A 21087-nucleotide genomic window follows, 5' to 3' on the forward strand; every position below is an offset into this window, starting at 1 on the left:
TACAATGGTAGTTTTACAGGCCCCACAAAGGCAAGACCCTTCCACGTTTTGGCCTGGAAGACTGACTGACGCTCCCTTTTCTTGTTTGGTCGGGTTTGAGAAATGCCTTCCTCTCCCTTGCGCCGGAGCCTCTAAGCCCAGGCGAAGGTGGGTCTTGTTACCTTGGCGATAGCGAGGTTGGGCTGAGAGACTGCTCCGGCAGCCAATAGCGGCCGGGAGGGGGCGGGACCGGCCGGGTCTTCTGCAGCAGCGGCGGGGCTCGCAGGTTAGCGGACGGCGCGTTGGGGGAGGGGACAGGGGTCGTGGGGGCACCTGGGGATTCGGGGACGGCCCAAGACCCCTAGATTAGGTGGGCACTGGCCTTGGAGGTCGGATCAGGTCTTCCAGCCTCTGCACCCAAAGTTTTCGTCGGGCCTTGAGCGGGGAGGAGCTGCCGGGCGGGCGGAGGCAGAGATGGCGGAGGGCGGTGGAACGGAATGCGAGGGTCAGAGCACGGAGCGTGGCCTGCTCCTCGGGACTCGAGGCCCCCTGCGGCCGTGTCCCCGAGAGGCCTCTATTCTGGGCGCTCCGGGTGGGCAGTCGAGAGCCGGAGACTTGGGGGAGAGGGAAGGCAGCATTTAGCTACAGCGTTTTAGGAGGCCCTGGAATGCTGAGCCCAGCCCCCAACCCCATTCCCACGTCCCGGCTAGACGGACAAGGGGCCGAGAGTGCCGACAGTGGTGTGGTCACCTTTCCTTGCCCGACTTCATATCTCTTATGCAGGTGTCCGGTCTGGTTGGCACCCCCAGCCTGCCAAGCATGAAGCTCCTATGTTTGGTGGCCGTGGTCGGGTGCTTGCTGGTGCCCCCAGCTCAAGCCAACAAGGTGAGGGAGGTGAGACAGCAGCACCTCTTGCACGACCACCCTCCCTGCGGACAGGGCTTCCCCAGGGGTAGCTGCTGTTCCGCCCTGCCCCTCTCACTCGTTTATGGGCCATACTTTTGGGACTCGCAGGCGCAGAACTGCAGGCGTCGGGAAGGGTGGAGTGAGAGGAGTGGGGTGGTGCACAGAACATAGGTTCTGGACCAGATGGAAACCGAGGTAGGATTCCAGCAAGGGAGTTTGTGTTTGAAGGAATTATCTAAGTTCCCCATACCTTCCTTTGCTCCTGGGTTAAAATAACTATGGTTATAATATCCACTACTCTGCTGAAGGAGAATCAAGTAATACAGTGAGTAGAAATGCTCTTTAAGTGTGGAGTCCTACACAGTTGGAAGTTTCTGTTGCCAAGGGTGACCAGCCTAACCCACCCTAAGCACTGGGACTCTGGAGAAATTGCCATTTTTTTTCAGGGGCATATTGCCCGGAGCTGGGCAGCTCTGTGGTATTTGAAAATTTGAAGATCCCCAAGGCTTTAAGTAAGGTGGAGTCGGAGGGTTTGCTTGCAGTCTCCCTGGGGAATTCCTGATTGGAATGAAAATATTTGTGGTGTTGTTTCTTACCCATTTCAGAGAGGAAGAACTTTCTAAGGGGTTGCTTGGGTATTCCCACAGAAATGACCCTCTTTCTCTTGTTTACTTCTGCCCTCATCCTAACCTGGGAAGTTGGAGATGGGACGATGGAGGGGTGGGGAGAAAGGGTCTCACCATCAAGATTGCTGGACAGAGGTGCACACAGCGGATGTGGGGCCCAGAGTAGAGGACTGTCACTTTGCTTGCCATACACATCCCTACTCCAAAGCACCCTACTAGGGAATGACAGCCCTCGGCAGCTCTCTGGGGGTCTCGTTTGCCACCTGGACGGTTTACGTCTTGAGGATCCTGTGATATTAGCATCCTTCCTGCAGAAGCCATTCCTCGCTGAACTTGGGGATGGGAAAGGTCAGAGCATTCATATATAGAACAGGGAAATGAAAGTTGAAAGTCTTTGCTAGAACCTGAACCCATGGGCCCTGTCTACCCGATATGCTTTTTCTTCCAGAGCTCTGAAGATATCCGTTGCAAATGCATCTGTCCACCATATAGAAACATCAGTGGGCACATTTACAACCAGAATGTGTCACAGAAGGACTGGTAAGGCACTGTACAGGCTGGCTCATGGCTGCTTCAACCAGTTGAAGTTACAAGTGTTTCCTGGGATTCTTGGACCCCTGGAGGATAAGCTTGCTCTCTCATTCCTGTGGACAGTGTACAAAGCACTGTTTTGTCCATGGTCACACAGCCAATTGGGAACCGGGCCTAGGTGCCTTGAATTCTAGCTGAGGGGTTCCTGGTCAGAGAAGTGGATGTTGTTATTTTGCTTTGGTTTGGGTGTTTATTCATATATGCAAAATGGTGGCAGAGAAATTGGGAGAGGTTGTTAGTATGCCCGCATACTGTGGGATCTTTTGTGTACTTTCGCAAAGCTCTGTGTTATTCTGTACCAGTGTCATTAACACCTTGTGAGGTAGGCGAGATAGGTAGCGTTCCCTTTTTATAACTGCAGAGTCTAAAATCCAAAGGGGAATTTTATTTTTTTTTATTTTTTATTTTTTTTAAATTTTTTTTTTAATGTTTATTTATTTTTGAGACAGAGAGAGACAGAGCATGAACGGGGGAGGGTCACAGAGAGAAGGAGACACAGAATCTGAAACAGGCTCCAGGCTCTGAGCTGTCAGCACAGAGCCCGACGCGGGGCTCGAACCCACGAACCGTGAGATCATGACCTGAGCCGAAGTCGGACGCTCAACCGACCGAGCCACCCAGGCGCCCAAAGGGGAATTTTAAATTATACTCCTGGAGTCCTGAATTCATTTCTAGATGCTTCACGTTAAAAAAGAAATGAAGAAGCACAAATTCAGAGAAAGGAGACCAGCTTGATTAAAGGAAGTTTCAACACATTGTCCTAGAAGGAGTGATTTAAGGGAGGCTCAACGAGGGGAGGGTTTGGGGACATCTGGTGACTGACAAAGACCAGGAGCAGGGCTGGCATGCTGTGGGAGGTGGGGCACATGGGAATGGGAATCGGTTATGTTCCATGTGGTTTTTGGTGTAGAATTGGAGCCAGTAGAAACAACTTTAAGGAAAGCTTCAGGGAAACAGATTTAAGTGTGAGCTGAGGAAACATTTCTAATCCAGACTGTTTTAGGAGCTGGGAAGCCCCATCCTTGGAGGGATCTGAGCACAGATGGGGTGATTCTTTGCTAAGGGCGCTGTTAGAAGGGATTCACATCATGGGGAGGGGATGTCCAGGTCAGTGCGCCTGCTTGGTTGTACGGCAATATCATCAGGTGGGCTTTGAGAAAATGCAGATTGCCAGCACCTTCTGCCCCCCAAGATTTTGGATTTTGTTGTTTTTTTTCTCCTCAGCTTTATTGAGATACGTTAGACGTAGAACTTTGTGTAAGTTTAAGGTGTATAGCCTGGTGGTTTGATATACATACTATGAAATGATTGCCACAATAAGGTAAATTAACACCTCCGTCTCCTCACATAATTACCTTTTGTGTCTGTGGTCAGGACATTTAAGATCTACTCTCTCCACAGTTTTCAAGTGTATAATACAGTATCGTTAACGATAGTCACCATGCCCTACATTAGATCTCCTCCCCGCTAAGATTTCGATTCCGTAAGTATTGGGAGCAGGAAGGCAGGGGTAACATTTTCTTAAAGTTCCGTAGGTGATCGTGAGGCAGTTTGTTCGGAGAAGCATTTGGGAATTTTGAATTTACCCAGTTCTGAGATAGTCTGAGTGATTTTCCGAGAGGCTGTCTAGTTAGATGCACAGGCTGGGGATCTGGCTTGCCTTGCCCTCACTCTGGGTCTGCCATTTGCTCATTCTGTGACAAGTTACTTCCTCTCCAATGTACTTCAGTTTCCTCATCTGTAAGATGGGCGGCAGTATTTTGAGTATTAAGTGTGTGTGTGTGTGTGTGTGTGTGTGTGTGTGTGTGTGGTATATGTGCTTGTACGTACCTGTGTAAGTAAAGCACTTAGACAATGCCTGGCACATAGGTAGTGCTATATAAATGTTAGCTAATATTAATATATATTATCATGCGTTATTAGAGGCCACATAGATAATCGTCAGACTTACACCAAGCCCCAGAAAACTTGAGCTCCTCCCACAACATAGGTAGACTGTTTCCCTCTGGTTTTGCCTGTCCTGATGGAGTGACAAAGCCCTGAGACATGAAGTCCTGGGAGGAGCCCCTGTGACCTCCTTGTATGTTGGGGTTATAGCTCAAATAACATCAGGAAATGATCTGATAGACTGTCAGAGCCCCACAGCAGGTAATAAGACTACATCCCACAGGCAACAGCAGATTTTATTAGCAATGTCTCCGCCCTGGGGTTATACTATGGTCTGAAAGCCCAAGTGTGGATGCCCACAGAGAAACGAGTCTTGTCTGGACCTCTCAGGCTGTAGTTTATCTTCTCCTTAGAAATCAGAATTAAGGGACTGCCTAATGAACAATCTTAATGGAGAACTTCGAGACAGTTCCATTAGGGTGGTAGGTGGAAACCGAGGCTGGACAGATTCTAGGACCCAGCGACACTGGTGACACTCCCTTAGTAATGGGATGGGGCTTGACATGTGGTCTTAGGGTCTCCGTGCTAGGACCAGAGGAGTCCAGTTGTGTCTTCAAGTCTCTGCCACCTTGTCACTGTGCTGTCACGGGGCAATACTTGCACCCTCCTTTGTGGTGCAGAGTGAAGCCAGAACTGCCTGAGCCGCAGTCCTCACATTTAATGGCATTTATGTTCCTGCGGTGCTGGTATCCTGCCATCTAGTGCTGGTAGTTCATAACCACATGCCTGTAGAAGGGCAGAAACCCTAACAATGTTGCTGTGTTGGTGGGCCTGCCGAGGAGATAATGTATTAGAGGCCATCCCAGAGTAGGAAGGAACCAAACAGGTTGGCTAGTTCAGTGTCTTTCAGACTTATACAAACTGAACCTTTCTATCGACAGAATCTGTTTTGGAAACACAACGTACAAAACAAAATCAGAACCGGTGCTGAGAGGGACCCGTCCCTCAGCCCCTCCCTCAGCCCACCTCCTTGCACAGTGGTTCTTGCGTGGTTCTAAGAGAGCACAGCTTGAAAGACACCGATGGAGTTCAGCCTCCACTTATAAATGAGGAAACCGAGACCCAGAAAGGGTAAATAAATTACCTGCCATCACAGAATGCAGAGAAGAGCAGAGAATTAAACCCAGCTTATCTTTGTAGACCTCTCCCCTTAATGTCCTCTGGCCAGTCCTTGGAGTCATTTGATAGCACTGATCCCCAAAAAGGTAAAGGAAAGCCTTAGAGAGCAGGATCATGTTTAGGGTTTCACTGACTCTCAGGAGGGCCAGAGCCAGCAGAAAGATTACAGCTTTTCGTTTACTGTTGCCCTAACCCTTCTAGAAACAGCCTGTTCCTGTAATAGCATTCCAATTTGAAGAACCTGGGTTGGCCCCTCCCAGCTCCCCCTGACACTCCACCTTGGCCTTGGGGGTAGTCCACATATCCTCCTGCAACACTGGCGTGACCTTCTAAACCACGACCCCGTGTGGCTCGGAAAGGAGGCATCTGATCCTCAGGAGGCTTGCAGGGACTTCCTGGAAAAGAGAAGGTCCCAGCAGTGATGACCAAGTGTTGTGCGTGAACCTGGCCTTGCCCATCAGCCCCCAGAACTGGCAGTGTGCGGGGTCTGGAAATGATGCATTTAGTTACGGTAGAAGAGGACCCCTTCGTGCAGCTAGGAGTGATGTGGTGAAGTTGCTACCCAGTGGTGAAACTGGAATCGTCGGAGGTTTAGATGAAATCACATATGCTGCGGGCCAGATTTTTAAGGGGATCAGAGGATTTTAGAGGACATCTCATTTTTATGTCAACACTTGATCTTCACGTCACACGTCTTTGATGCCTCTGCCAAAAACCCAGCCTGAGTCTAAAAGGACCCTGGATAGCTCAGCACAGGCCTGGTTGTTTTCAGAGAGCTATGCGTGACTCTTGCAGGCTTCCTGTTAGACCAGGAAGGGCCTTAAAGGTCATCTGGTACAACCCCTGCATCTCAGAGAGGAGAAAATAGGCCCAGGGCCCCAGACACTCAGCGGCACAGCCAGGACAGCTCAGACCTGGCGATCCATGGCAGTGTGATGCCTGGTTCGCCTCCGTGAACCTCTGAGGGTGTGTTTGACCTTTCCTGGTGGTAGTGATAAAGGCGCATCCTCTAGGTCATTGGCTTACTGTGGTCTGTGAACCATACTTGTTGAAAACCTGCCGATCTGAAGGGCTGGGGCTGATCGAGAGACCCAGATAAAGAGCTGAGCACAGGCCCCACTGAAGCTGAGGGTCAGATGTAAAGATGAGCCAAGGATCAGGGTTTGGGTCCTGACCTCATCGTGGTGGAGATGCCACTTTGCCTTCCTGAACCCGCCACCTTTTCAAATGGGCCTGTGATCTTTGGCTCACCTTCTGCGAGAGCCCTGTTAGGGAAAGGTGGGCTAAGTGGGCATACTGTTAGAACATGGGATTCATTTGGCAGTCACTTGTTCACTGAGCGCAGCTCTGCCAAGGTGCTGGGGATGGCCTCTGTCCTCAAGGAACTCAACATCTCCTGGGGGCGACTGTACAAATAAAGGTGAGATCACAGTACAGTGTGGTCAGTGCTGTGATAGAGATGAGCAGAGGGAGAGGTCAGGTCTTTGAGCTGGATCTTCAAGAATGTGTAGGATTCAGAGCATGGAAAGGGAAGGTGGCAAAGCCATGTATTCCTGGCAGAGGGCGGGAGATGTATCAAGGAAGGGAGCATGGCTCATTCAGAGAAGAGTCCAGAAGATCAGCATAGCTGGAGGAGGATGGGGAGCAGGTTGAGGGGAGGCAGGGGATGGAACTGGACAGGTAGGCGGCCCTGGAATCAGGTGGATCAGTAGGAAGCCGAGGGGCAACAGCTCAGTTCGTCCTCACCCTAGAGGCTGGGTGGAGACATTGAACCAGCTTTAGGCTTTAAGCTGGGGGTGACATGACCAGAGTTTCATTTTGGTAACACCACTCGGCTGCCAGGTGCAGGTAGTATTGGCACAGGGCCAACAAGAACAGGAGAGCAGTGGGGAGGCTGGGTCATTTGCCCGAAGCAAGAATGATGAGAACTTCATCTGAGACACAGCAGTGGGAGACAATAGAGAAGGTGGGTCTTAGAAATGTCTAAGGGGATAAAATCACTGGCTTTTGGTGGATTCATAGGTGAGAGGAAAAGGCAGTGTCAAGGTGATTGCCAGGTTTTGACTTGGTCAGTGGAGTGGACAGTAGGGGTGCTTTCTGCCGTTTGGAACACAGACCCCAGGACTGGGGGGTTGGGGCAGAGGGGCGGAGGGGTGGACGTAGAGTTTGCAGACCCTGTGGGGTGCTCCTATGGTGAATCCAGTGGGCAGCTGGACGTAGGAGGGCCCCGGGGCGGTCCTGACTAAGAGATTCTAGTCTAAGATACCAGTCTAGGCCTCACCAGCTCGGAGTTGAAAATCTTTGGAATGGATAAGCCCCAGCAGGGGAACCATAGCAGGAGACACGAGGGCAGCTAAGGGTAGAAGTTTGGGGAACGTTAGCGTTTTTTGTGCCAGCCCTGTAGGCACTTTGGAGAGCTGGTTCGGATGGCCAGTGGCCAGGTGCTGTGAGGCTCTGAGTTGGGGAAGGGGGCTGGCGCCAGCCTGACCCTTTATAAACTCCATACTCCCTGGGAACACCCTCACCTTTGCCCAGCCCCTCCCCTCCCAGGCTGCCCGCTTCCTGTGGCCCTGCTCCCACCGCCCTGTCTGTCTCCGTTGCAGCAACTGCCTGCACGTGGTGGAGCCCATGCCGGTGCCCGGCCACGACGTGGAGGCCTACTGTCTGCTGTGCGAGTGCAAGTATGAGGAACGCAGCACCACCACCATCAAGGTAGCCCGGCTCTCGGGCCCCCCCCACCCCAATCCCCGGCTGCCCGGCACTCACTATCTCTGGCTGTATTCTGAGCATCCCAAGTGACTGGGACCGGCTTCTGGGTTGGCCTGGTCACAGATGCAGGGGCCCGCTCCCCACACCTTCTTGGAGCCAGCTTTCTCCTCTGACCTCTGTCCAGTGGCTCCCATTACACGGGGGCGCTGGGAACCTGGGAGAGGTGTTCAGTGTCACTCTTTTCTTTCCAGTCTTTCCCTTCCTCTCTCCCATTCCTTCAGGGAGCCTCCTTCAGGTGCCTTTTATGTTCTGGGCACCGCGTAGGATGCTGCTAATAGAGCAGTAAGCCCGCCCTCCTGGAACATCCAGTCTACCGAACTCCTCAGAGTCCTGAAAAGCTCCCAAGAGCTGTGGACAAGGGCGAGGTGTCTGTGTGGGGCAGCTGGGCAGGAGGGGCTTCAGCCCTGACCCTCGTTCTCCTAGGCTGTTGGGTGAATTCAGGAGAGAAGTGGTAGACACGACCACTCCCGTAGCGAGTGAGGACGGGGGCCTTGTTCTTTCCTCTGCCTGAGGCGGACGCAACAGGACCACGGCTCACGCTAGCAGGGTCTCGTCCACCCACAGCCCCCCCGGGACTCCTAGTCTGTGTTCCAACACCTGAGCCAGACCCTGTCTACCGATTTCTAACTTAAGCCCTTCCTGGCCAGGTTCTGTGGAGAACCTGGTTCTGTGGAGAGTCTAGAAATAGCCTCGAGAAAGGAATTTGGGAATTTAACGCCACTGCCTCGTCCAGGTTTCTCCTTTTGAGGCTCAGGAGGGGAGGCGATGCTCACTGCTGTCCTCCCAGACCAGGGAGCTGGCAGCACCTTCCCTGCCCTGCAGTCCTCTGTGTTCTCGCCTTTCTCATGGAAAGCAGCTGCCTATCCCCTATGTCTGTCACTCCTTTTATCCTCCGCCTGACCCAGCCACTCCTGGAGCATCTTTTCTCCTGCTCTGAACGTGCTCTGGGGCCCCACCCTCTGGGGACCAGGTGGCTGAGACTGAATTCTGACCCAAGTGTCCCCTGTCCCTGTTTGGCAGAAAGGGACTTCCCGATATGGGGACCTCATCAGACACACTTCCTAATCCCTCAAATTTCCCTCCAGTCCTCCTCCCAAGGAGCCTCCCCCTCCCCCCAGCTTTAGCCTATTAGAGACTCAGTCTCCACTCCCCTTCCCCTTCCTGGGGTACAGGCAAGAGGTCTGATCATTTGCCCTGTTTAAAGAGGCATGAACGCTGATGCCCCAGTCAGGGAGGAAGTTGGTCCAGTTGAACTTGACCTTTGAGCTGAGCTTTGACTTGAAAGTCCCAAGGTTTCTTTCTTCCTTTTATCCCTCCTCGCAGTCCATTTAGGGTCAAGGCTGGGTTCAGAGGCCAGTGATGGCCAGGCATTGTGGAAGTAGGAAAGCATTTGAGACAATCAGTAAATCTGAGTTCAAGTTACATCTCTCCCACTTGCTAGCCTTGGCACCTAGGCTGAGCGGTTTAGCCTCACGGTTCTCAGGTGATGGCAGCCGCCCAGGGGGCATTTGGACACAAGCAAAGGTGCTTCTGTAGTCCCAGTAACTGAGGTGTATTAGTAATGCCATTACAGGGACTGAAGCTGCTAAGTGTCTTGGAGAATCCTGTCTTAAATGCCCAGAGTATCACACTGGAAACCTTGAATTGGCCTCACTGAATCTATCTTCTGTAAAACAGAAATTACAGAAATTACTCCCGGGGTGACCGCCGGGAGGGGGAGACGTAGCCTCCAGCCTCCAGTGCACACCTTGCCGGTCTGTCCCCCTCCACCTGTTGGCGTGCCCTCTCAGGACCGCAGCTTCGCACCTGTCCATCCCGTTGGCGGGGGGAGTGAGCCCTCGTGCCCAGGTGCTCGGCCTCTGCCTTCAGGCCTCTTCACCAGCCGGTTCTTCCTTGCTCTTAGTGTCCGATTGCTTTCCACCCTTTCTTAGAGATATCCCGGTAGCCCTGTTTCCCCGATCCCCACCCCTGGGAGCATCTTGGGGTGTCAGAATCCAGATGTCTTCCTTCATTATCTGTTGTTTTTATGTCCGCCATTCTTGGGGGGGTCCCCTCAGTTTTAGGGCAGAGCTGGTACACATGTGGAATAGGGCACATTCCCTTCCCTCTTGCCCTCCAAGCCCCCAGTGTCCTCGCCCTTCCCCAGTGCGGAAGTTGAGGCAGCTGCGCCATCAAATATGCACAGCACGGGAATGGACACGATTTGCCCTCCTGGCCCAGGATGCTCACAGGACAAGCTGGCTCTTTCCCTCAGGTTACCATTGTCATCTACCTGTCAGTGGTGGGGGCCCTCTTGCTCTACATGGCCTTCCTGATGCTGGTGGATCCTCTCATTCGAAAGCCGGATGCATACACCGAACAGCTGCACAATGAGGAGGAGAACGAGGTAACCGGGGTTCTGGGCGCCAGGGCCCTGCCAGTACCTCTGCCCACACGTGGGGTCCTGGGCCCCCGGCATGCGAGTCCCCGGGGCAGAACCAGAATAGCATTACAGAGGCCTCCTTGAGGATCCGTGTCCCCCACCCCCCATACTCCAGTTCGCTCTTGTGTTCAGTGTCCCACACGTCGCCCTGACTCTAGAGTTTTCCTCGGCAGGGGACTGCGCTTTGCACTTCCAGATGAAGCGCGAGGTGGCCCTACACTTCTCCCGATGTCTGGCATCAGGCAGCCTCAGGGCATTGGCGGGGGGAGCCGTATGTTCCTGGTACCCTGCCTTTCTAGGCCGAGGGGGAGTGGGCCAGCCAGGGCCGGTCACACGTGAACACAACACGTGACACCGGTTGCTCAGACCCTGGTGTCAAGCTTTGGCAGACTTGGAGGTGGCAGGTTTGTCCTTTAGTCATTCTGTAGTCCTCTGCGGAGCACCTGCTCGATGCAAAACACAACCTGGGCGCCTCGAGAGGAAAGTAGGATTTTGAGAGCCAGTGAGGAGTAAAGTAGGTAGCGGTGCTGAGGTGGGAAATCACTGTGTGTGCTTGAGGAATTTGGAGCGTTCCGAGGGTAAGGTAGGCAGGAGGAATAGTGGCAAATAGAGCTGGCCAGTAGGTTTAGGCCAGATTATTGTTGGCCTCAGATATCAGGCTCAGGAGTTTCAACGTCATTAGATAAAGGAGATGGGGGACCACTGGCACCAGGCAGCCTGCAGACCCCTCAGGTCAGTCCCGGCATGGCCAGCAGCCACTCTTGCCCTCCTGTATCTGTCCCCATGCTGAGGGGTTAGGGGCGCCCTGCAGAGGAAGCCCTGTGCGGGGCAGAGGACGGCTGCAGGAAAAAAAAAAAAGTGAGAAGTGGTGCATGTGTAGCCGGGCCTGGGCAGGGGTGTGATGAGCCAGCACGCCGCCCGAGGGAGGCTCCTCGCCCCGCGCGCCCAGAGCTCCCCCTCTATGGGATCATACAGCCACCACGACAGCCTCAGAGCAGTGGCATCCGAAGGCAGGGCAGGTCTCACTGCCACTCTCTACCCTGAGGGACGCGCTCTGAGAAGTTGTGGAAGCACAGACCGGTCCGTTAGCTCTGTCCTTGGTGGCTCCGGCTGCTGGGAGATACCGTTTATCCCCAGAGTGAGGGAAGGAGTGAGTGAACCAGCGCAGGCACAAAGGGGCTTCTAGGGGCGAAGCATCTCAGCCATGTCCTGGGAGGGTAAGTTGAAGCAACCGGGAGATGTTTAGCTTAAAAAAAAAAACAAACAAGCCAAACTCAAGGAGATACGTGACAGCGGCCTTCGGATAGCACGTCTTCAGAAGAGGGCTTTGCTTCGCCCAGGTAAAGCCAGGGGTACGCGGACCCACAGTTGGGAGTCACGAGAGGGAGATTTCACGAGATCTAAGAAGGAATCTTCTTGCAGATGACACCGCTGATAACGTGTCGGGTGGGCTCCCTCGTAAGTGAGTGCGTTTGGAGTCACGAGAAATCACCAGGCATCGGCTAACTGCCACCAGGCAGTCAGAATTTAGAACATTTCAGGCACTGGATCGGAGGTGGGCAGGGGCGGGTCCCCCACCAAGAGGGTCCAGGGCTCAGACCTCAGTGTGCAGCCATTGTGGGTCTGAGCCAGCACGAGCAGGAAGACGAGGCCAGGAAAGGAGGGAGGCCTGGCCATCCCATGGGCCCTGTTGCTTCTCTTGGGTGTGTGCCTGGACCATCCCCAGTGTGCCCCCAGCCTCCTGCTGACATGCGTTTGGCCAAAGGGGGAACAGAGAGGCTGAGCCTCGCCCCTCGGAGCTGGGGCCTGGGAGCTGGTGGCACTGGCGGCTGGGTGGTCTGTGTTCAAGAGGAAACCTTGTGTGCCTACCCGGTTATTAATGTGCAGTAATAGCAGCTCTGATGGGGAGGAGCGTTGCTAATAAACACTCGGCGATTAGGGGTAATGTGGTAATTGCAGTCCTGGCTGGGGGAGTAATTGAGAGATGCAGCCCCGTGATTACCCAGTCCGCACCGCGATTTCTCTGGAATGTGTGGCTCTCGGGCATGGCCTTGTTGTGTCTCCTGCCATCCTGGATGTGGTGCCAGAGGGGAGGGCAGCCTGCCATCCCTGGGTCTGGGCGCAGGCCCCTCTCCCCCAGGAGACCTAGGACGCTCCCCACTTGGAGTCTTAAGTCACAGCTGCCTCTGTTTGTATGAGGGGGCTGTAGGGAGAGTGGAGGGGTTAGATTTGGTCATCCAGGGCAGATCCTGAATCCACTGGAGCAGATCCTGAATCCAAGGGAAGACGTCCCCTGGGTGCAGATTTTGGCTGAGTAGGAAGGAGGATTGGCCTACGAGGGGGTGCTGTCCAGCCATGTATCGTGGGTGCCTGCAAGGGCAGTGGGGTGCCTTAGGCAGCCCTCAAGCGGAAGCCGGCGAGCCCAGACTCCACACCGTGGAGGGGATTTCTGCCTTGGTAGAGAGAGGTGGGATGACACCCTCACCTCCTACCCCAAGGTTCTAGAAGGTAATAAAAGGTGTTCAGTCTCTGATACCGTGACCCAGCCAGCTCTGCACAGATGTGGAGGGTGGGGCAGGGTGCAGCTCCTGGGTTACCCGGAGGGTGGTTAAAGGAACACCTTTAGGCAGCCGTGAGTGGGGTCTGTCCCCCCGTTGTAGCACTCTTAGCATGGATTGTCCCCTAGTCCCAGTACTCGGCCTGGCTCCCCATCCCCTCACCTTGTGATTCTGTATGGTGTCCCCAACTTAGGTGTTCCTAGGTCATCCCTCCTGGGGGTTCAGCAGCACCATTTTTCTCCCATGGACATGGCCGTCTCTTCTTTCCTCTGGACTCAAGAATCCTGCAGGTGGCGCTGTGTAGATTTGTAGACATCATGTCTGCCCTCAGGGGTTTATGTCCCAAGACCCAGCCCCAACCAAAGGAATGAGCAGGGACCATGAAGGCAGTTGGTGAGATCAGGTTTTAGGAGATGGGCAGTCAGAAAGCTGGGTGCTCTGGGAAGCCCTTTATTAGACTGGGGGCTGGGCACTTACCCTTTTTTTCCTGTTAGTCTGGGAAGGAAGGCTTCCTGGCGGGGGACTCTTCAGAGCCAGCTCAGAGGATGGATGGGACACTGATAGCTCAGCTGCTGTAGGGACACTGGGGTCAGTAGTGCCCAAAGGTTTCATCTCTCCAGAGACCCAGTGCCCCTAGTCTCGGTGTTGAGGGATACTGTGCTGACCCACCTCTCTCAGTGCACTTGGGGAAAGGGGGGTGGGGCGGGCTTGGGGGCAAGGAGAGCAGGCCCCAAGGCCACCTGGCTGAGCAGCAGCAGAGCCAGGGCTGAGGCTGTGTCTCTGGGTTCATTGATGGTCTGGAGAATGTTTCCCTTAAGGAAGCGAGAAGGACGGGGTCTCCCCTGGGGTAAAGGATTTAGCTTTCACCCTGTAAGGAAGAAAGTTGGAATAGGACCTGTCAGTTCTTTGAAAGTTCTCCTGGGCCCGTACAACTCAGTGACCTTGAGGAGGAAACTGTCCAGGCTCTGGTGCCCCCACCCCACCTCCCACCTTGAGTCTGGGACCCAGTCAGAGATGGGTCTAGGAATTGGATCGCTTCCCAGGTTTGGGGGCCCTTGTCCCCATTCCCCCAACTCCTGTGGCCAGGAGCTCTCCTGCCCTGGGGCGAGAGGTCTGGAAGGGGAAGGGAAGCCTCCCCCACAGCCACAGCCCCAGCGCCTGAGGAGGGAGATGAAAGCCTGGCGTGTTCCCTTTGAAAGTGCTGGCAGGCCTCGGTGGGCCCTGATTGCTTAGCGCTGCCTCCCCTGGGATTCCGGCAGCATTAGGCTTAATCCCCAGGCTCAGACACCCTTTGAAAGGAGGAAGCAAGCATGTTTGCTGGGACAGAAACAGCAAACAGAGCTGTTTTAGATGTACAGGTTTGGCCCTCTTTGAAGAGAGAAATAAGGGTTTCCATGAGGCTCTGGGTGTCTCTGCTTCTTGCAGCATGGGCCCCTGAGCTCTGCGGGGTCCTCAGAGATCTCACCCCACTGGGGCTGGGTGCAGCTCCAGGCCCCCCGTATGAGAGGGGTGTGTGGGGAAGCAAAGAATGGTGGTGACGACGAGGGCAGCAGCTGGGGGCACAAAGGAACCGGGGTGGCGAGAAGGCTCAGGGCCAGTGGGATGGCCTCCCTCTCTGTCCACGGATAGGCGGGCCGCATGTGTGCTCAGGGCTCTCCCTCCAGGGAAGCTGACAGACTTGGAGATACACGCTGACGGGGACAGTCCTCCCACCTCCTCTGGGGATAGACAGAAAAGTATGTGATTCTAGAGCATCTGTTAGAGGACTCCCAGCACTGTCGTTGGGAGCAGGGCTTTGGAGCCACAGCTCGGGGTTGGAGTCGGACTCTGCCACTTAGTAGCCACGACACCGGAACTCTTAGTGTGGTTTTCTCAGTCTGGATTGGGTGCGATGTAATCAGGATCATGTGTGTTCCAGTTTGACAAATGTTTGTGCATCCTTAAGAATGAGGGGCCGCTGCCTGGACCGGTGTGGACACAGGGCTGGGGGACGCAGGGGAGGTGAGGCCGGGAGTGTGCGCCTCAGCCAGCTCGGGGGCCTTGAATGCCGTGCCCACGAGTGTTTCATCTGTGAGGAGCCGAGTCAGCAGGCAGGGTTTTTGGGTGGGGGAATGGCATCGTGCCATGTCCTAGGAAGGTGACTGGGAGCATGTGGGAGTCAGGGAGAGCTTTGCAGCAGAGAAGCAGTGGGATTAGGTGACAGCAGGAAGGATTTGGGCTAAACTGGGAAAACGGAGGGAGGCTGTGTGGTCACTTTTCTGAAGGGCTTTGCGCCAGGGCCATTCTTAGCTGTGTGACTGGGTAAGTGACAAGAGTGCCGGTCCTGCCCCCACTCCCAGGGCTGGGGACAAGGGTGGAGGGGCCGCAGCTCCAGGTGGGGGTTCTTTTTTCTTCCATCTTCTTGTCATCAGAGAGGCTTCGGCCCAGCCCAGTGTTGACTCAGAACCAGTGCTCCTGTGTGGGCTGGAGGGGCTTCATCTAGGCCACTTTGATGGTGGTTGTCAGCTCTGGCCTGTGTGCACCAGTATCTGGGGCCTGCCAGGCCTGGATGGGAGGGTGGCTTGAAGTGCCTGATTCTGGGTGCCTTTACAGGTGCTTTGTTCTTCCTCCAATGTAGTGGAAAGATAGCAGCTTGGTTCTTTGGGTTTCCACATTGGCTCCCTCTTAGGAGAAACCAGCCAAAGAAGGACCCAGCAGAGTGCTGGGATAAGAGAATCGCAGACATGGTTCAAACCCCAACTCAGCCACCAAAATGGCTGTGTGACCTTGGGTAGCAAAATGATTCATCTCCCATAGCCTCAGTTTCCTCATCTGCAGATGGGAGTGATGTTTCCCATGTGCCAGTCTTGTAAGCCTGGGGAGAATCCACGTAAAGTACTTAGCAGAACCCACGGCACTTAGTGATGCTTGTCATCGTCGTGCTAGTCTGGTCCCACCGGGCATCTCCTGGTGTCCTATCAGTATCCGGTGCCTTCCTCCTCTCCTAGCTGCCCTCTGGCCTCCCTTAGTTCCCGGATACTCAGCCCCAGAGGAAAGGAGCTAGATCGGAGGAAAGGGGCTAGAAATGGTGCTATTCTCCTCCTCCAGCTGCCATTCTGCCTGCAGAACGGGCAAGGGTAAGGCCCCGCTCTGGGCCGTCTCTAGAACAGATGTGGAGTCTTTAATACCTTTTAATCAGACTATTAGCAATGGAAACACGGAGGCTCTCAGCAGCAGCTTTCCCCCACTTAGGAGCTGTTTGTTAAGACTTTACATGAAGGGAAAACAAATGATACTGTGGTAATGCGGTGAATTTCAGCATGTTCCCTTAATGCTCTGCTCTTGGCTTCCTCTGGCTTCCTCTCCTCAAGACGTCCTCCCGAGATGCAGAGCAGTCGAGGAGAAGCAGGGCTGGAGCTGCCCCATCCCTCCAAGCCTGTCTGGGTATCCCAGCCCACACCTTGGAGCTCGCGCCTGGGCACTCCTTGTGGGACCCGGAAGGGACATGATTAGAGGTGGGGGCCTGAGGGGGGGAGGGGAGAGAAGCCCCTGTGGCCCCTGAAGCCAGAACAGCCAGGCCCTGGTGGGCCAACAGCTTCCTCAGTGGGGCTTCAGTGCCCACGTCACCTATACTGCCACACGGAGCCCTGTCCTTGGCCCCCCGTAGCCCTCAGCTGGCACAGCTGAACAGGGAAGGAACAGCATTGAAAGGTGGTACAGGGCCATGGGGGGTTTTTCAAAGGCAGCTCCCTCCGGCAGCAGGCTGCCGGCTTTCTCCTCCTCTCTCCCACCTAGTAGAGCTAGGGTCTGCCATGAGTAATTGGAGCGTTTGCTATCTGCCAGGCACTGCTAAAGGCCTTACTTTCTTTGCCTCATCAAGAAGCCGCTCTTGCAGTCCTCACCTTATGGATGGGGAAATGGGTTCAGAGAATGAGCTGACTGGCCCAGGGTCATATTCCGATAGGTGTCAGAGCCAAGACTCACAGCCAGGTTGGTTTGATTCCGGAGTATTCTTAACCGCTGAACTGCGCAGTCCAGGAAGAAGGAAACTAAACATTTCCTGAGCTCCTACTCCGTGGCGGCCAGTACACTAAGAAGTCTGGACATACTGTTTTCCTTAACCTTGCCTTACCTGTCTCCTCATCCTAAACCGTGTTTTTCAAAGTATGGATCACAACTGTTAGGCCACGAAATCAACGTACTGAGTCATGACCTGCATCTTAAAAAATGAAACGGAGCAGAGCAGAGAGTATCCGAATGCCTCATACTAAGTGTCTTGTAAAACTTTTAAATGGAATTCCTGCTGACAGTACAGTCAGAAAAGTCTGAAAAGACTGGCTTCGTTAAATTGAAGCTTGGAGAGGTAGTCACTTGTCCAGGGGCACAGAGCTGCTAGGTGGCTGAGGCCACCCGTCTGTCCCAGCTCCCACTTGGAGGCCTGTGAGATGGGCCCTAGGGGTCTGAGGCGGGGAGAAGGTGGCCCCTCGGAGCCCCGGCCTAGAACCCAGGAGTCCTGACTCCAGGCTCAATGCGCCCCCCGCCTCATGCTGACAGCACCTGGGTCCTTGATGTCACCGTGATCCTCAGCTAACCAGGCTGAGGAGGCCTTCCTCAGGGTTCTGGACTGGGGCTCCCAGAGGGCAGTGTTCCTCATGAGACAGTGAGAGCTCTGCGGCGATGGCGAATTACCTCCCAGCCTCACCCCTGGCCAGCCACCTCTCTGCAACTGCCAGCTCTCTGTGCCTCCCCTACCCTTGCCTAACCACCCCTCCCTTCTCCCCAGCCTGGCAGCTGTGAAGCGACAGAAGCCGTGCCAGCTCGGGGCATTAGAAGCAAAGTTGCATTTACTGGGCGGCTCTGGGCTTAGAGAGGTGTGCTAATCCCTTAAGAGATGTGTGGCAGCAGATGAGAGGCAGGGAGAGCGAGGGAGGAAATCCCCACAGGGGTGTGGGCCTGGCCCTCGGCTCTAATTCCCCCCAAAGATCAGGTTGGGGTCCTGCAGGAAATGCATGGGCTCCGGAGCTTCAGAGGCAGAGGTGGTAATTAGGGGAGCCACTGCCTTTGACAACAGAGCAGTTCCGAGAGCAGAGGGGAAGGGGATCAGTAGGGCACCCAGGGGAGCTGAGCCGTCCTGACCTGACCTGTCAAAGGGGAGTGGGCCAGAGCAGGCTCTGGAATGGGAGTGCTGGGGTCCGACTCCAAATCCCCATCCCTGCCGGACTCCCTGAGTGAGGGGCAACCCCTCTTTCCCAGGGGGAGTAAGCTGGGTGTCCGGCGCCTGGCAGAGCAGCTCCCGTGCAGATGCCTCGGTGGGCCCGTCCTCCCCACTGGAGCACACATGCTGCCATGTCAGGGCAGCGAGGCCCTAAGCCCTGGGCCTTCCCGCCGTCCCTGGGCCGTGGCTGGCAGGGCGGAGGAGTCCTGCAGCCTTGTACCCGCCGTGGGGCCCACCGATACGTATCCACAAACAGCAGACGGCATCAGGGCCTCTGCTGACCAAATGAGGTGAACAGTCCAGGAAGAAGTATTCCTCTTGAAGGTTAGAAATAGGCCAGTGTGGGGGCGCTTGGTGGCTCCGTTGGTTGAGCAGCCAACTCATGATTTCTGCTCAGGTCATGCTCCCAGGATTGTGGGATCGAGCCCCTCATCGGGCTCCACGCTACACAGGGAGCCTGCTTGAGATGCTGTCTCCCTCTGCCCCTCTCCCCGCCCTCTCTCTCTCTCTCTCTCTGAAAAATAAACAAGTAAATAAAATAAAGTAAAAGAAATAGGCCAGTGGGATGCAGCCGAGGACTCAAGCTATAGCTGTGTGGTGACCGGGGCCTCAGATCATTTTCCTCCCAGAGTGCCCCCTTTCCCAGGCCCTACCTTACACATTCTACAAACACCAAGCCTGCAGCTGGGCTGTGGTGCTGTGCTAGGCCCCATGGACCACCAGGCAAGGCCCTCAAGCCACCCCCAGCCATTGGGGAGGTCCAGCCTCCCGGTCTGCGGGGAGCTCAACCTTTGGGATTGCTCTAAGGGCATTTTTTTCTGTGTCAGGCTTTCGAAACCACCCCCACCCCCAACCCCTGCCACCAGCTCACAGTGCCAAATCTCTCCCTTTTCTTCCACTGCAGGATGCTCGCTCTGTGGCAGCCGCCACTGCCTCCCTTGGAGGCCCTCGAGCAAACACAGTCCTAGAGCGTGTGGAAGGCGCCCAGCAGCGGTGGAAGCTGCAGGTGCAGGAGCAGCGGAAGACCGTCTTCGATCGGCACAAGATGCTCAGCTAGATGGGCCGACGAGGTTGCGTCAAGGACCAGAGGCCACGGCCGCCAGCTTCTGGGGCTGGATGGAGCCAACTGCCCCCTCCCCCCACTCGGTGCCACCCTCCCCAGGTTTTCTCTTTAGAAGCCCGTGGCCATCTTCCCTCTCCTCTCTCTTTTTAGGAAAGTCCTAGTCAGCTGATTGAATCTGGGAAGAGTGATGGGGTCCCTGATCTCTGGTTTGCCTGCTCATATCTTGGGCTTAAGGGGAGGGGGTGGTGGCCAGAGTAGAGCAGAGACACCTCAGGTGGCCTCAGGATTGGAACGGTCTGTACCTCCTTACTTCACCCTGGCCACCCTTCCAGCTCCAGATCTCGGAATGTTCTTACCCTTCGCAGGATGGAGCTGGGCCATCGAGGACTCAGTGTGTGGGAGGAAGGCAGTCAGCATGTTCTCCTTTCTGCTGTGGTTCTTATGGCCACCTTCCTCCCAGCTCCAATACCTCAGTCCTGCTCAGCCTGGTTCCAGCCCTCAGCATGGTTCTGATGGGGCAGCTGATGCCACTGAGCCGCACTGTGTCTTCAGGGCACACCCACCCGCTTGCCCCCCACCCCCACTGTCCCGCACTCTTTCCCCAAGGCACGGTGGTGCTGATGCACCTTGCTCACTCTGCCACCTGGGCCCTCGCCCCCCACCTCAGGAGGCCGGGCTGTCCCCCCATCTCCCCATGTCTGCACTGAGCCAGTTGGTGGGACCACGTGACCATGGGCTGAGCAGCGGCTCTAAATGCTATAGCTCCTGTCCCTGGATTTCCACTCGTCTCTGAATTTCATTGTACCAGTGCATGGAGAGAAACGTTTGTCCTTCTGTTGTCTGTACCTCAAGGAAGCCATCATTAAATTGTCTTCTTTCTCTCACTTCCTGGATTTCAAGAGATCTAGAGAGCTAAGAGTGTTTCACAAGTGATGTGATAAATGCTGTGTCCCAGAGAAGGGACAGAGAACATTGTCCTTTAATAGGTCCAGGGAGAGAAGCAGAGCCTGGAAAGTCCTGGTCGGTGTGGCAGGGTACACGGGGTCCGGGCAGAGCCCCAGGGCTCTTGATGGATTGGAGACAGGCTCCTCACGAGCTCTATCCACTGGCCGTCGGGAATTACCTCGAAATTATGTGTTTCCTCTTTGGGGGAGATTCCCCCTTCAACTCTGAACAGTCCTGATGTCAGTCAGTATCTTACAGACCAGTAAAAAGTGCTCACTTCGAAACTCGTGTGTTTCCCCTAGTGAAAACCCACGGCTCTTCAGAGAGGTGTGGGGCAGCAAGGAAAGCAGAGCTGCCTGGGGGAAACAAATCTGAGCACCATCCAGGGGCCATCCCACAGAGCCTGGCCCGGTGCCCTCCGTCCCATCCCAGAACATGCAGTGCGGGGTGTGTCCTAGACCCAGACAGAAACGGTGCACCTAGAGGGACCAGCTGGATCTGATTAAAGTTTCTGCCCTTGGGTTGGGCCAGCAAACTTGTATTGAGGAGCTTTGTGTGGAGCCCCCTGCTGGGTCCTTGGTGAAGTGCAAGCTAAGAGAACAATGTGAGGCGCGGATTTCAGTTTGCAAAGATTTGCCCAAGTTCAGAGTCCAATACTAGTATAAAGGGGATGGGGGGAGGGGAGCGGTGACACACCAATTGGGCTTCTAGGAAGAGCGGAGACTTTGGAGTTGGCTTTGAAGCAAGCAAGGGATGCAGCGGAGAAGGGGGCTGGAGTGATTGCGGGATCCTGAGCAAATGTGCTCAGTCAGCATGAAAGTTTGTGATGGTGTTGACAGGAGACACGCATGCCACGGGGAGGAAGGAGCATGGGTCCCAGTTCTGTCCTCTTCCTTTTCCTGGCACATACTTGGCACCTGCTGGGGCCACCGCTACTTTGGAAGGCCGGGGGATGGGGGCATTGTAAC

The 21087-nt window shown here is 55.0% G+C and overlaps 1 protein-coding gene across 3 annotated transcripts; it reads left to right on the plus strand.

The window, feature by feature from the left end:
- Nucleotides 1–216: 216 nt before the first annotated feature.
- On the plus strand, nt 217–20058 carry TMEM9 (transmembrane protein 9). 3 transcript variants are annotated; one of them, XM_019431060.2, is made up of 6 exons: nt 217–265; nt 763–873; nt 1960–2051; nt 7772–7880; nt 10192–10323; nt 19016–20058. In XM_019431060.2, the coding sequence occupies exons 2-6, from the start codon at nt 799–801 to the stop codon at nt 19166–19168; spliced, it is 561 nt and encodes a 186-aa protein (XP_019286605.1). In that variant the 5' UTR covers nt 217–265; nt 763–798; the 3' UTR covers nt 19169–20058. The 3 variants fall into 3 exon arrangements, with proteins under 3 accessions (XP_019286605.1, XP_019286617.1, XP_019286610.1); XM_019431072.2 differs by having other exon boundaries at nt 763–864; XM_019431065.2 differs by lacking the exon at nt 217–265 and adding an exon at nt 272–349.
- The last annotated feature ends 1029 nt before the right edge of the window (nt 20059–21087 follow it).

The sequence above is a fragment of the Panthera pardus genome, unplaced genomic scaffold (genome assembly GCF_024362965.1).
Source record: "Panthera pardus isolate Hobbes unplaced genomic scaffold, ASM2436296v1 HiC_scaffold_21, whole genome shotgun sequence".
NCBI lineage: Eukaryota > Metazoa > Chordata > Mammalia > Carnivora > Felidae > Panthera > Panthera pardus.